The sequence below is a fragment of the Chrysochloris asiatica genome, unplaced genomic scaffold (genome assembly GCF_000296735.1).
Source record: "Chrysochloris asiatica unplaced genomic scaffold, ChrAsi1.0 scaffold00064, whole genome shotgun sequence".
In the NCBI taxonomy this organism is placed as follows: Eukaryota; Metazoa; Chordata; class Mammalia; order Afrosoricida; family Chrysochloridae; genus Chrysochloris; species Chrysochloris asiatica.
In genome coordinates this window covers 15,341,073-15,355,804 of record NW_006408582.1, presented here as the reverse complement: position 1 = coordinate 15,355,804, position 14,732 = coordinate 15,341,073, and the positions used below count along the sequence as shown (strand labels likewise).

The following is a 14,732-nucleotide window of genomic DNA, read 5'->3' as shown; positions in this document are numbered from 1 at the left end:
TATTCTTTCGCTATCCCTATCGCCGCTGGATCTCCCCTCCTCGTGAACCAAACACACGTGACAATTATGTCGGGGCCAGACCCTGGCAGGTTGGCAGTTGAAATATGATTATCCCCATAGTGGTGAGACCTCTTACAAGCATATTTAACTCTGTGATGATTGGCTATGAGCAGCCAGTCAATTCAAAGGATGTTTCCTTGCAAGTGTGGCCTGTTCCCAGTATAGTGGATACACAGGAAAATCTTGATCTTTTCAGCTGAGAATCTGGGACTCTACAATTGTGAACCATTTCCTTGATATGTTGTTGTTGTTGTTAAGTGCCGTCGAGTTGATTCAGACCCATAGCAACCCCATACAGGGTTTCCAAGGCTATAAATCTTTACGGGAGCAGAAAGCCTCATCTTTCTCCCGCAGAACAGCTGGTAGTTTTGAACTGCTGACCTTGCGGTTCACAGCCCGATAAACTTCTCTATTATTTATTTGTTTATTTATTTATTTATTTATTCATTCATTCATTCATTCATTCATTTATACACACACATATATGCATATATACTCCTGGTGTGGCACTGTAAGATCAGCACTGAACTGCAAACCACAAGGTCGGCAGTTCAAACTCATTAGCCGCTCCTCAGAAACCCTATATAGGGTCGCTATGAGTCAGAACCAACTTGACACTTAACAACAACAGTAATACAAGTTTCACTTGTTTTGTTTCTCTAGAAAACCTCCTAAGAAGGCAGGTCATGTAGGCATATTTCTGCTTTGTAACTAGTTTCAACAGTAGCAATCTGTGATCTTACTGAAATTAAATGCAAAGCATCAGTCTCACTGATTTTAATGAACATTGTTGACAAATAGTTAGAAACTGCTCAGAAACATACTAGTCCCATGATTGCAAAGCAACATTTGTTGTTGAAATTATACACAGCAGAATATGCATCAGTTCAACAATTGTACATGTATAAATGGGTACATTGATTACGTTTTTGAGTCATGCAACCATTCTCACCCATCTTTTCTGAGTTCCTCTCCCATTAATATAAACTCACTACCCTTCTAAGGAAGGAGCTCTGGTAGCGTAGTGGTTACGAATCGGGCTGCAAGCTGCAAGGTCAGCAGTTCGAAACTACCAGCTGTTCTGCGGGAGAAAGATGAGGCGTTCTACTCCCGTAAAGATTTACATCCTCGGAAACCCTATGCAGGGTCGCTATGAGTTGGAGCCGACTCCATGGCACATAACAACAACAACCCTTCTAAGGTTCCTATTTAATCTTTATTGTTGTTGTCAATTTTATGTCAATTAAATAGATCTTAAAAAGTGCAGTGCTCAAGGGAGACATTCTTTTGTTGTTGTTGTTTAATGTTTTGTGAATTATACGGTAGTTTACATGGGAGAACTTTAGTTTTACATTCATTCCATCGTATATCATCTCACTGCCATGGTTCCAATCCCCTCCATGCATCCTCAACCACCCAAAGGGTATATAGCAGAAACCCGCTCCCTACATTTCCCCCTCCTCCCCCCTTTGGCCCACAGTCCCTTTCCCTATCTGGGTCCAAAGTCCCCAATCGCTTCATCACTCCATGTCATCATCTCTGCCTCCATCTCAGGCATCTCTCTTTCTCTGGGTAGGGTCCCACTCTTGGCTCTTCTCCGTTGATGGTCCCAGAGGCCTCCGCTCCTATCCTGGAGAATCAATCACTTCCTTCCTTGTTACAAAACTTCTACCTTTGCATTTCCAACTCAAGGGAGACATTCTTGACTAGTTAAGTTTAATGTAAACTACTGCTTAGTCATTTGAACTGCAAGATCGGTGGTTCAAGCTCACTAGCTGCTCCTTGGAAACCCTATACAGGGTCGCTATGGGTCGGAATCAACTTGACAGCACTTAACAACACTGCTTGGTTTTCAGAAGACATCAAGGGATATTTTTGGTTTAAGGTTTAACCCTTTAATAACCAGTGAGACATAGATCACCCATCAATATTTTCAGCCTCTTAGGTTTCTTGGGAAGCTGCTTATCCAGTTGTAGTATGTGCTGCTACCTGACAGGGACTGTATAACTGCATGAATTTAAAGAAACAGGCCTCACCCACCAATTCCTACTACAAGTTTACTTGGGACATATGTGTCTCATATAATAATTATACCAGAATCCATATTATCTCAAAAAATTTCCCTTGATTTCATCATGCCTTCCATTACTGAAAACACATGGTATCAACAAAACATTCAAAGCAGAAATTAATTCAGTCATGAAAGGTAAAAGTTTAAAGATTAACTGAGGGCAGTAGTTTCAGGAATTCAGCTAGGATCCATGGCTCCAGAAAGGCTAGATTTCATGAGAATTTTAAATTCTGTTTTGTGTCCCTCCCCCCTTTTGATCAGGATTCTTCTATGGAATCTTTCATCAAAACGACACTAGAGGACCTCTTCCTATTCTGACTCTTTCTAATCCTGACTCTCCTTCTTCCTCTGTTGCTCTAGGTGAATAGTCACCTTGGATGACTCAAAGCAACATTTTTAATCAGCTGTGTCATGCCTTGAGCAGGAGTTAGTGCCTTGTAGACACATTTCTTATTTTAGGCAAATTCTAGACCTGTAAGGTTAACATCATAATACAGTAGCCAGAAGATAGGATGGGACTACTGATAGATAAAGCAAATAAATGTTTGAATAAGTTGTCTATAACTTATCTTGGTATTGTTGTCATTGTTAATTGCTGTCATACCGACCCCACATAGGGTTTCTGAGGAGTGGCTATTGGGTTTGAACTGCCAACCTTGTGATTAGCAGTTTAGTGCTTATCCTACATTGTCACACCAGGGTTCCAGTGTTGTTGTGGTGCTTAATAATTTGCAAAGCTCACTCATGAATACCATGTTTTTATTTTATTGTGGTGAAATATATTTAACCAAAAGTCAAATTCAGAAGAGCTCTTTGAAGTAGGGATATCATTGTTGATAGCAGATGGATCTTGACTGAAAGCAGAGAATACCAGAAAGATGTTCATTTTTGTATTATTGACTATGAAAAGGCATGTACTCTGTGGGTCAAAACAAACTATGGGTAACATTGTGAAGAATGGGAATTCCAGATGCTTAATTGTATCCATGAGGAACCTGTACATAGACCAAGAGATAGTTGTTTGAACAGAGCAAGGAATGCTGAATGGTTTAAAATCAGGAAAGGTGTGTATTAAAGTTGTATCCTTTCACTATACTTGTTCAGTCTCTACGCTAAGCAAGTAATTGAAAAATGATGAAGAGGAAGACCCTAAAAATGATGGATTGACACAGTGGTAGCAACGATGAGCTCAAACTTATATGGCACAGGACCAGGCAGTATTTCATTCTATTGTGCATAGGGTCACTGAGTCAGAACCAATTTGACAGTACCTAATAACAACAGCAACAACAAAATAAAGTAACTGCTGATATGAATATACATCTGAAGGTTAAATTTCCTAGTTCATATAAATTTCATTCTATATTTTCTATGGAGTCTTTTTTACCATTTATGTTTATCATATTCTGAATTTATGTCACTGTTTTTATTTCTATGATGAACTGTACAACATCTTTTAGGTTAATGACCCATTTGTGAAAGGGACTGTAATATAGCATAATACTAATAGCAAAGAATACAGATTTGGTAAATGTAAATAACATGTAAAGGAAGGACAGAAAGGTATGGTAGTCTGAACCGATGGCACTGTGAGGTTTATATGGTATGTTTATAATACAGCATTTATAAGAAGTACTTTTAAAATCAAAGATATTCTAAAGGCAAAAATAAATTACTCATAATCTATCTGCGTATATAATCCCTGCTGACGACTTTAAAAAAATAATAGCAATACAGTTTAAGGTTAAGAAAAAACAACATTACATAACGATAACAAATGAAAAAGTCTCCACCCTACCCCACCCCTGCCCCCAAGTCTTTCTTTCCAAAGTAAGTACTGTTCTTTGTGGGGGAAACAAAAATTTTGTCTATATTCATATTTACATAGTTATGTATATTTTTTAAATACAGAGTTCATACTTAGTATCATACATATTTCCACTTAATAATACCTTTTAGAATGCTTTCTGTATCAGCAAAATCCAACATATTTTTTTCTTTTTAGTGGATTTACTGCTCTGTTAATTGAATGTTTGATAGGACAAAACAATCAAGGTTGTCTTTGTAGAATGTGTGTGACCTTTCAGAAAATGATAGTCCTTAAGCCTATAATGGGATTTCTTTGATCAAAATCATAATCTTATTTTTCACATAAAAATCTTTTTTAATGCTTTCAGAATCTTTTAATTGCTAAGGAAGGATTTGGAAAAGTTACTAATTTAAACATTTTTTATTATAAATAAAATTGGTGCAGTGTTGTTTATTTGAAACTATCATATCCCTTTAAAGTATTTGCTAGATTAGATGGTTGAGATCACCAGGAATATATCAAGAAACATTGCAGCATCTTTTTAAATTTAGTTAGCCAGTATCTTAAGTCCTATTGGTGAATTGAGTATATTTACTATTTATATCCCAAATATATTATAAAATTTATTGTTTATGATTTCTGGTACACTCTGCTTATAAGTAACATTGACCAAAAGTTTATTGCTTTCAATTTTGTCTTTGAATTTGTCTTGTAGTGTGTGCTGTATTTATGGAGTTTAAAGATTAATCATCCCAAAACATTGTTTCTTCTTCGAGGAAATCATGAATGCAGGCATCTTACAGAATACTTCACCTTCAAACAGGAATGTAAGTATATCTTGTAAAGTACCTTTTTAATTACCCTTTGTTGTTGTTGTTGTTAAGTGCCTTTAAGTCAGTTCTGACTCATAGTGAACTCTGTATAGGGTTTCCAAGGAGCAGCTGGCAAATTTGAATCGCCGACATTCCAGTTCAAATGGACATTGCAGTCCAGTACATTTTCCACAGCATGACACCAGAACTTCATAGTTATCCTTTAGGCTAACCCAAACTGAATCAAAATATAAAGAAAAAGCAACTCATGAAACTCAAACATTTCCTCTTTTATATTTTGCTTTTATGAAAGAATCAAGCTTCCACATTTTAGGACATTTCTTTTGAAAATAAATTTGTTTATTTCCTGTCCTTATTTATAAAGTAATAAATTAGGAATATTTGAAAAACACAGAGATTCCAAGGAAAGTAAAAATATTATATAATAATATTGTTGTTGTTGTTACGTGCCATTGAATTGGGTCCAATTCCTAGTGACCCTGTCTGTATGTAGGGTTTCCAAGGAGCAGCTGGTGAGTGTAAACTGCCAGTTTTGTTGTTCAAACTAACCTTGGGGTCCAGTGCTTAATCCCACAGTGCCACATAGTAGCTAGAGATAATCATTATGATCTCATTGGTTGGAATATAGTCTTCCATTCTTTTTCTGTATGTATTTGTATATATATTTTAAATAACACTGGACTCGTACTATTATTAAATAAATAGTTCTTTTTAACATTTTTTCATATCATTAAAATCTTTGAAAACAATAAATAATATATTGATTTTGAGATAATTTATTTTATGGATTGCAGTATCATTTATGTAGTAAATTTAATAGCAACTATATGGTGTGGCACTATAGAATAAGCACTGGACTACTAACCATAAGGTCAGCAGTTTAAACTCACCAGCTACTCCTCAGAAATCCTACATAGGGTCACTTTGAGTTGTAACCCACTCACTGGCACGTAACAACAAAGGAATAGGAAATGTACCCAGTCTGCATGGTCCCACCAGTCATTTAGTGGGATTTTCAAAAACTTGGCTAGAAAAGCCGGATTAAATTAAGTCACAGCACCACAGCTGTGTTTAAATTGGTGTAAAGTATTTGAAGAGCGATTTTGCAATAGCTAAAGGAGCTCTGGTAGCGTAGTGGTTACGAATCGGGCTGCGAACCTTAAGGTCAGCGGTTCGAAACTACCAGCTGCACCGCGGGAGAAAGATGAGGCTTTCTACTCCCGTAAAGATTTACACCCTCGGAAACTCTATACAGGGTCGCTATGGGTCGGAACCGACTCGATGGCACATAACAACAACAACAACAACAACATAGAAATTTTAAGTATACATCCCCTTGACTAAGCAATGTGACTTTAGGAATGTTTTATGCAGCCTGTTTTTATTTTCTAATGGTGGTGATGGTGGTGGTCTGCCGTGGAGTCAGTTCCAACTCATAGCAACCCTGCATAGGGTTTCTGAAGCTATAAATCTTTACAGGAGCAGAAAACCTCATCTTTCTCCCACAGAACAGCAGGTAGTTTCAAACTGCTGACCTGGAGGTTAGCATACCAACTCATAACAACTACACTACCAGAGCTCCTTTAGTTTTCTATCGTTGTTGTTAAGTGCCATCAAGTCAGTTCCGACCCATAGCGACCCTGAATAGGGTTTCCAAGGAGTGGCTGGTGAGTTTGAACTGCCGATCTTGAGGTTCAAACTGACATCACAGTCCAGCGCATTAATTAACAAATCACCACAAATTTAGCAGCTTAAAACAAGACTTTTTTTGTAATCTCTCAGTTGTTGTAATTAGAGGTCCAGGCACAGTGTGGGTGGATTCTTTGCTCAGGGTCTCACTGAGCTGAAGTCAGGATGTTAGCCAAGATTGCAATTCTCATCTGTTTTGAAGTTCTTTTCCAAACTCGCTAGTTGTTAGCTGAATTCGTGTCTTTGTAACTGCACGACCAAAGTCCAGTGGTTGACTGGAAACTCTTCCTAGCTTCAAGAGACCGCTTACTGTTTTTAGCCACATGGGCCCTATAGGTAGTTCATAAAATGAATGTTTGTTTTCCAAAATGCATCTCCCTGACTTACTCATTCAGCAATCAACCAAGGGGATAAAGTGCTCTGTTTTTAGACACCTTTTAAATGCTCTGATTCAGTTGGGCCCACCCAGGATAATGTCTTCTTTGCCATAGAGTATAATAAAGTCAGGAGTGTGATAATTCATTTATTCACAAGTTCCACCCACTCAAAAAGAAATAACTGACTATTCAAGGGCATAGGTAATTTCAGGTCACCTTAGAATTCTGCCTACCACAGAGCTATAGTCACATAAAGATACAAAAACATGTATGTGTAAGGATGCTCCTTGCAGTATTAATTGTAATAATAAAACAAAACAAAACAAAAAAAACCACACACCCAAAAAATAAAATAAAGCAAAAAAAAAAAAACAAAAAGCAAAGATAATCTAATTGTCAATAAGAAATTCATTAAGCAACAGTACATATGGATTCCTAGTGTGGTGCTGTAGGATCAGCACTGGACTTCGAACCATAAGACCAGCAGTTCAAACCTACCAGCTGCTCCTCGGAAACCCTATACAGGGTAGCTGTGGGTCGGGACCGATTTGATGGTACTTCACAACAACAACAGCAATACTGGAAAATGGAATAACTAGGCAGCTGTTAAAGGATGAAGGATGCTCTAAATACATTAATCTAGAGAGATGTTTAGCTAAATTGCTAGGTGACTGAGGCCATTTTCAGAATGTATGTTGTATGATCTCCTTTCTAAATTAAAAATATGGACAAAGGAAAATGTGTACAACGATTCATTTCTGCTGCAGATTTCTGTTCAAAAGGACTAATGCTTTTAGTTTTATATCCTTCGGTTGTACTATTCAATTTTTTTTTATCATGTACTATTATAATAAAATAAAACAGTAACTGGATATTTAATAATAACCCAGTTGAGACACAAGCATTTAAAAGGCATGTGAAAGCACCCCGGGTAATTTTGCTACATACTTCTAGTTAAGAACCACTGCTCCAAATTCTTTTGAAAATACTTAAGACTTGTCACTTAGGAACCACTTCAGTAAATTGTTTAAAATGCTTATATGTTATGCATTGTTTTTCTAAGTTGTGTGCTGGTGTATTCCTCATTTTTCCTCCAGTTTTTATCTGGAAAAATTAAGTAATGCATGTAATGCAGTTAACAAAGGCCCTGGAATATAATATTCAATAAAAGATATTTTGATTACATAGGAGTTGGTAAGTAATGAAGAAAGCTGTGTATGGATACTCTGTTAAGAATTAAGATATAAGGGTTTTTGGGAATTTTGTTTTGCATTTTGCTTTCTGTAATTTAGTGCTGAGCATATATACAGCAGAACAGATACCAAATCAAAAGTTTCTACATGTACAATTTAGTGACATTGATTATATTTAAGTTGTGCAATGACTCTTGCTCTCCTTTTTTGAGTTGTTCCCCACTGACACAAACTAACTGCCCCTAAAGTTCCCATCTAATCTTTTCAATTTTATCCCATATTCATAGATCTTTAAAAGCATAATATAAGACAGACAGTCTTTACTAGTTAAGCTAAACTGTTGTTTGATTTAAAGACCAGGGGATGTTTTTTGGTTTAAGGTTTAAAAGATTATCTCAGGGCAGTAGTTTCAAGAGTTTATCCAGCCTCCTTAGTGTGGCACTGTAGGATCAGCACTGTATTGCAAACCACAAGGTTAGCAGGTCAAACCCACCAGCTGCTCCTCGGAAGCCTTATCCAGGGTCCCTATGAGTCCAAGTCTACCCTACGGCACTTAACAACAATCCAGCCTCTGTGACCGCAGAGGAGTTCTGGTGTGGTGCCATAGGATAAACACTAGATAGCTAATCCCAAGGTTGGTGGTTCAAATCCACCAGTCACTGCTTAGAAACCCTATACAGGTTCACTATAAGTTGGAACCTACTCAACGGCACTTAACCACAACAAACCCAGGAAGAATGGATTCCATGAGAATTTGAAATTCTATTCTGTTCTGCATGTTTCTCCCATTTAATTAGGATTCTTCTATGGAATCTTTTATCAAGATGTTCAGTAATATTCTTCTGGTCTCAGGGCAAAGGAGGAAGTTCATGGAGACAGGTTATGTATTCCATTTCCTCCTCTGATTCTCCGCCCCCCCCCCTTTTTTTTTAAAGTTTTTATTGTGAATTGAGTGATACTTTACTTGGGGGAACATCAGTTTTACACTCAGCCTATCATATTCGTTTCATTGCAATAGTTACAATCCCCTGAAAGCTTCATCATAGTTTTGGCTTCTGGATTTTTGGGGGGATGTGCACCAAAACTCTAATCATTCAAATACAAGGGCACACCCTGCAAGCCTATCCCCCGGCCACTAGCACACATCCCCTCTGCCTCCATGCGTCTAGAGTCCTCAGCTGCTCCCTCTCTTCATGTCACCATCTCTGCCTCCATCTCTCCTCCTTTGATTCTTGACTCTTCCCTCTGTTGCTTCTGCTGTGTAGAGATCAAATTGTTGCTCCTTGAATGGCTGCTTCTAAGCTTTTAAGACCCCAGCACAACAAACAAGGAGGTGTAACAGAAGCACTAAACACCTTATTAGACTAGGTAACTGGGATGCCCCTTGAAACAATGACTGTAAACCTCCAAACCAAGAAACCAAATCCCAAGTGATATCTATTTGACAATTTTTTGGTATACAACTTATTGACCACAATTATATTAATCAGCTGTGCAACCCTTCCCTTAATCAGTATGATTTTTCCATCACCCTAAACCGAGACTCAGTAGTCAGCAATAACCCCAATTTCTCTCTCCTCCCAACCCTGTTCTTGCATTTTTTGTAAATAAGTTCATATAATATTCTTTTATGATTGACTTCACTCAGCATAATGTCTTCAAGCTCCATCCATATTGTAGCATGTATCAAAATTTCATTTCTCATACTTGCTGTGTAGTCCACTGCATGTATGTGCATACTACATTTTGTTTTTCCATTCATCTATTGATGAACATTTAGGTTGTTTTTATCTTTTGAATGTTGTGAATAGTGCTGCAGTGATCATTGGTATTTAAAAAATATACCTAGGAGTAGACTTACTGGGTGATATCGTACACTATTTTCCACAACCACTATAGTATTTTGCATTTCTAGCCATAATGGATAAGGGTTCCAGTTTACTCACATCCCCACCAACACTGGTTATTTTCTGTTTTTTTTTGTTTGTTTGTTTTTATCTTAACCATCTTATTAAGAGTAAAATGGTACCTCATTGTGATTTTGATTTGATCTCTAATGGTTAAAGACACTGAACATCTTTTCATGTGCTTGAATGGCTCAAATGGTCATTTGAATGGCCTCTTCTGTGACATAATATCCAAGTCTTTTGCCTGGGTCTTTTATTATGTTTTTGTTTGTAAGTTGCAATATAGGTTTCTTTAGGTGACATTGTATGTAATTTCCTGTTTTATTAGAGTTCTCACTTTGATTAGGAAAATTGGTTGAGGTTATTTTTAGAAGAGGGAACAGTAGGTTCAGGAAACATTTTAAGTGTCTCATTTTGTACAGAATTTCTTATCTCGGGTTTTTATTGGTTTTTCACATTGTTTAACTGTAATTAGGTTGCTTTATTTTATCATATCTACCAAGATATTGTTCCTGCTTCACTCTCACACTGCGTCTGAAATGTAAATAAATCTTGGAACAAGCACACAAATTTATGTACAGTTTTCAAATTTTTATTTCTGTATAAAGAAAGAACATGTGTGCTGCTTTTTTGCATTCCTGTTTTCTCTGATAAGCTGATCGCTTTTAAAGGGCCATTGTGGTTTTTAGAATAAGCACCTTATAATTACTGCTAAGTGAAGCCTAGTTCCAGATTGTGCAGCTGGAATCTTGTAATTTTTTAAAAGGGAAGAGAGACTTTTCTTTTTTGTACCATTTCTTAAGTTGCTTTATACTGGAGAGATTTTTATTTGTCTAATTTTCTTTTTATTCTTTCAAATGCAGGAGTAATATGAGTAGTAAAGAACAGTATAACATTTAATTTTTGACATATCATTAGTCTTTGCAAAAGCATTTCTTTGCTATTATATATTTGAGAAGAAAGAAACCTAGTGCTTTTATGATTCTAGCTTATAGCTCTAAGTTTCTAAAGTAAACTGATTCCAGAAACTCTGATAATTTTTGCTAATGAACAAAGTATTGTTATACCAGTTTTTCAAAATAAATATTTCTTGTTATTGTTCATTGCACCATTATTTGTAGTAACAAATGGTAGTCTAGTTAGGTAGGTTCACAAAATACTCCATGAATTTTTTTTTAAAAAAGAAATCTCTTATAAAGTTGTGGTAAATATAATAAACACAAAAAGCAAATGCAAAATAATGTGTTTATGCCAATATATATGTAAATATCAAAAGGGAGTTGTGAAAAGAGAATACTTTACATTTCTGAATGTATATACATAATTTTAAAAGATACCTGAGAAACAGGTAATATTGAGTTGTTTATACAGAAGACTAAGGAGCTTAACTTCACTGTCTACCCTTTAGTAGTTTTTGAACTTTGAACCATGTAAATGTACTACCTTTTTTTCTTTTTTAATGATTGCAAATAAAAATTAAAACAAAGATACAGGCCGTGGCTAAAGCAGGTGGTGAGTTCTAAATGATTCTTAAAATTGCTATCAGAGAATTTTATGGGAAATTGTTTTGATTTTTGTTTCATTTTATAGCCTTAATGCACACTTTTCCAGATTTTTTAAAAGACATTTGTTGTGAATTCAGTGAAGGTTAGAGAGCAAACCAGTTTTCCATTCAACAATTCATGTACATTTTGTTTCATTTCACTAATTGCAATCCCTTTAAAGCAATATCACTTATCCCACTTCCTCCCTATGTTTCCAGTTTCCATTTGTCCTTTCCTAAGTATTCTAACTTGGCCTTTGAGTAAATGCTGCCCTTTTGATCTCAAATCGTTGATTATTCTAAGGTATAATCACTAGTGTTGTTGTTCCCCTTATAGGCATGTCTATTGTTTGGTGGAAAAGTGAGCCATGGGGGTGGGTTCATTTCTAGACCTGAAAGATAACTAAGAAACATAAGTCTTTGGAGCTCTGCTACATGGCATAAATACATTATCAAACATAACTATAAACAGTATCCCAATTTTGATTGCTATTGGTAGTATGTACTGTGGAGTCAGTTCCAATTCTACATAGGGTTTCCGAGGCTGTAAAGCCTCATCTTTCTTCCATGAAACGGCTGGTAGTTTTGAACTGCTGACCTTGAGGTTAGCAGCCATTAGCTTGATATATTTTCCCATGCTTTAATTTATTCTATTTCTGGTTTTTGTGTTTAAGATATGTCTTTTGTAAACAGCATATTCAGGGGTCCTGTTGTTTTTTTAAAATCCATTCTGCTACACTGTGTCTCTCTCTTTTTTTATTTTTCTAGAGAAATACTACTTTAATGAGGAAACTTAACTAGGGTAGGAGTACTTCGGGAAGAAGGGTAATTTCTACATGCAGATTTGATTCTCCTGGGAACAAGATAATGCAACCAAAGGTCATGAACAGGGTATTTAAGGACACAATATCCTTTACCTTCCAAGAAAGAGGAAAGGGAGGGAAAAATTATTGAGTAACCCAGAGAGAAAAATCAAGAGTCTTCCTTTTCTTGAAACTTGCAATTGGTGTAGGTATAGAAGACAGTGTGCCCTTTGTCAGCTAAATGCATGACAAAACTCTGAAAGAAAAAAATTACCAACCAAGAATCATATACCATATATTATGTTATGCTATTCCGTTCCCTCATGACCACATCGAGTTCAGCGTCTGTCAATCAAAGGTCCCTGGAACTCAGGTCCTTCCACTACCAATGTAGGCATGGCTGTCCCCATTTTATGGAAACAATTGAAATATTCACAACCTTCCCTTTAAAATCCCACACATTGATGGAGAAGCCACAGCGAGTACAGGTGACTGTGTCCTGAATCTTGGGTAGAAGTAGGAATAAGCCACAGTCTGGACATAAATCCAATTCCAACTGGAAGCTGAAACAGGTGTCGGCAAAGTCCATGATGGGATATATAGTTGAGGCTGCAGACCTTCCAGGGAAAGGGGAGTGGGACAAACTTACTCTGATTCTCTTAACTGGTGCATTTAATCCTTTTTACATTCAGTGAGATTATTGATAGGTATGAATTTTGATAGGTATGTTGTCGTTTTGGTGTGTTTTTTTGTGATACTGCTAGTTTCTTTGTTCCACATAATTTTCAATGCTGAGTCCATTTTGATTGTGAGTTTTCTTTTCATTTTCTTCATTTATGTTGTGTTAATGTGTACTAAATCTTTCTGATTTTTCTCTTTTATATTTAATGTGAAAATGTATTCATTTTCTTTGAGGTTCCCATTAATTTATTTCCCCCCCCCCCCATTTAAAAGAGTCTTATCTTGAAATCTACTGGATTTCCTTGTTATTTGGAAGCTCTATAGCTATACTATTCTCATTTTTTGCTTTGTAGTTAACTTCATTATAAATTAATTTCTCTGGTTCCCTATTTTCAGTCTGGTAGGTTTGTTTTACTTTAAATATTTCTGTATCTGCATTGAGTTCTGGGTGTTGTCATGTATATTAATCTCAGGCTGTTGTCTGCATTTTTAATAATTTTTATAAAGTTGGTCTTATTATTATAAATTCCTTTAATTTCTGTGTATCTGGAAATGTCCTGATCTCACCATTGTAGTTGAAGGACAGCTTTGCTAGTTATGTAATTCTTGGTTGGCAGTTTTTTTCTTTCAGAGTTTTATATATGCCATCCCATTGCCTTCTGTCCTGTATGGTTTCTGCTGAGAAGTCCAAGCTTAGTCTTATTGGTGTTTTGTTTTCCTCAAGCTGTTCTCAGGATTCTTTCTTTGTCTTTGATTTTAGAAAGTTTGATTAATATATGTCTTGATGATTATCTTTTGGGATCTATCCTGTTTGGGGTTCATTCAGCTTCTTGTATGCTTATCTTTTTGTCTTTCAAGACTTGCAACAAGTCTTCAACAGTTTTCTCTGTGCTTTTTATTGTCTCATCTTTTATGGAATTCCAATCACATGTAAGTTATTTCTCTTCTTCATGTCCTATATAATTCTCAGACTTTCTTCAGATTTTTTCATTCTTTTTCTGATTGTTCTTCTAGCATAAGAAGACTAAGAGTTTTCTCTTCAGGTTCACTAATTCGGACTTCAATGGCTTTGAATCAGCTCCATTTCCCTTTCAATGTGTTGTCCATTTTTGAAATCGTAATATTATTATTTGGTATTTCTAATTGGACTTAAAAAATGTTTTATTGTGAATTATGTGATAGTTTACATGGAGAATATTAGCTTTGTATTCATCCTATCGTGTATTGTTTCATTGCCATGGTTACAGTCTCCTCGGTGCATCATCAATCAACCATACCCTGCAAGCCTATCTCCCAGTCATCAACACACAGCCCCTCTCCCTCTCTGGATCTAGAGTCCCCAGCCGCTTCATCTCTTCATGTCATCATCTCTGCCTCCATCTCTGGCATCACTATTTTTCTGGGTAGGGTCCCACACTCCGCTCTTCTCCCTTGATGGTCCCAGGGACCTCCGCTCCTGGAATGCAAAGTCAATCACTCCCCTCCTTTTGCTACAAAACATCTACCTTTCCATTTCCAACCCTCACAGTCAGTCCTGATAACAATTATTCACTATTGTACCACAAGAGACCTATCCGCATCCCCTTTCATCAGCCCCACTTAGACAGATTGGATACTACTCAGTGGAGATTCTACCTTCCTCTGTGCCCTTTGGATCTAGGCTTCCTCTTTTTTTTTTTTTTTTAATTTAAGGTTTTTATTGTAGATTGAGTGAAAGTTTACAGGGCACATCATCAGTTTCACATTCAACAATTCATATAACTTG

General features: G+C 36.4%; 1 protein-coding gene and 1 pseudogene across 1 annotated transcript in view; one reads left to right on the top strand and one right to left on the bottom strand.

Annotated features, from left to right (window-relative positions):
* Nucleotides 1–14,732, top strand: part of PPP3CC (protein phosphatase 3, catalytic subunit, gamma isozyme) — a 129,438-nt gene that overhangs the window by 58,835 nt on the left and 55,871 nt on the right. The window contains exon 4 of the mRNA XM_006864448.1: nt 4,657–4,768. Within this exon, the coding sequence (XP_006864510.1) occupies nt 4,657–4,768 (112 nt within the window). The remainder of the gene's footprint in view (nt 1–4,656; nt 4,769–14,732) is intronic.
* Nucleotides 12,456–12,875, bottom strand: LOC102818271 (annotated as a pseudogene).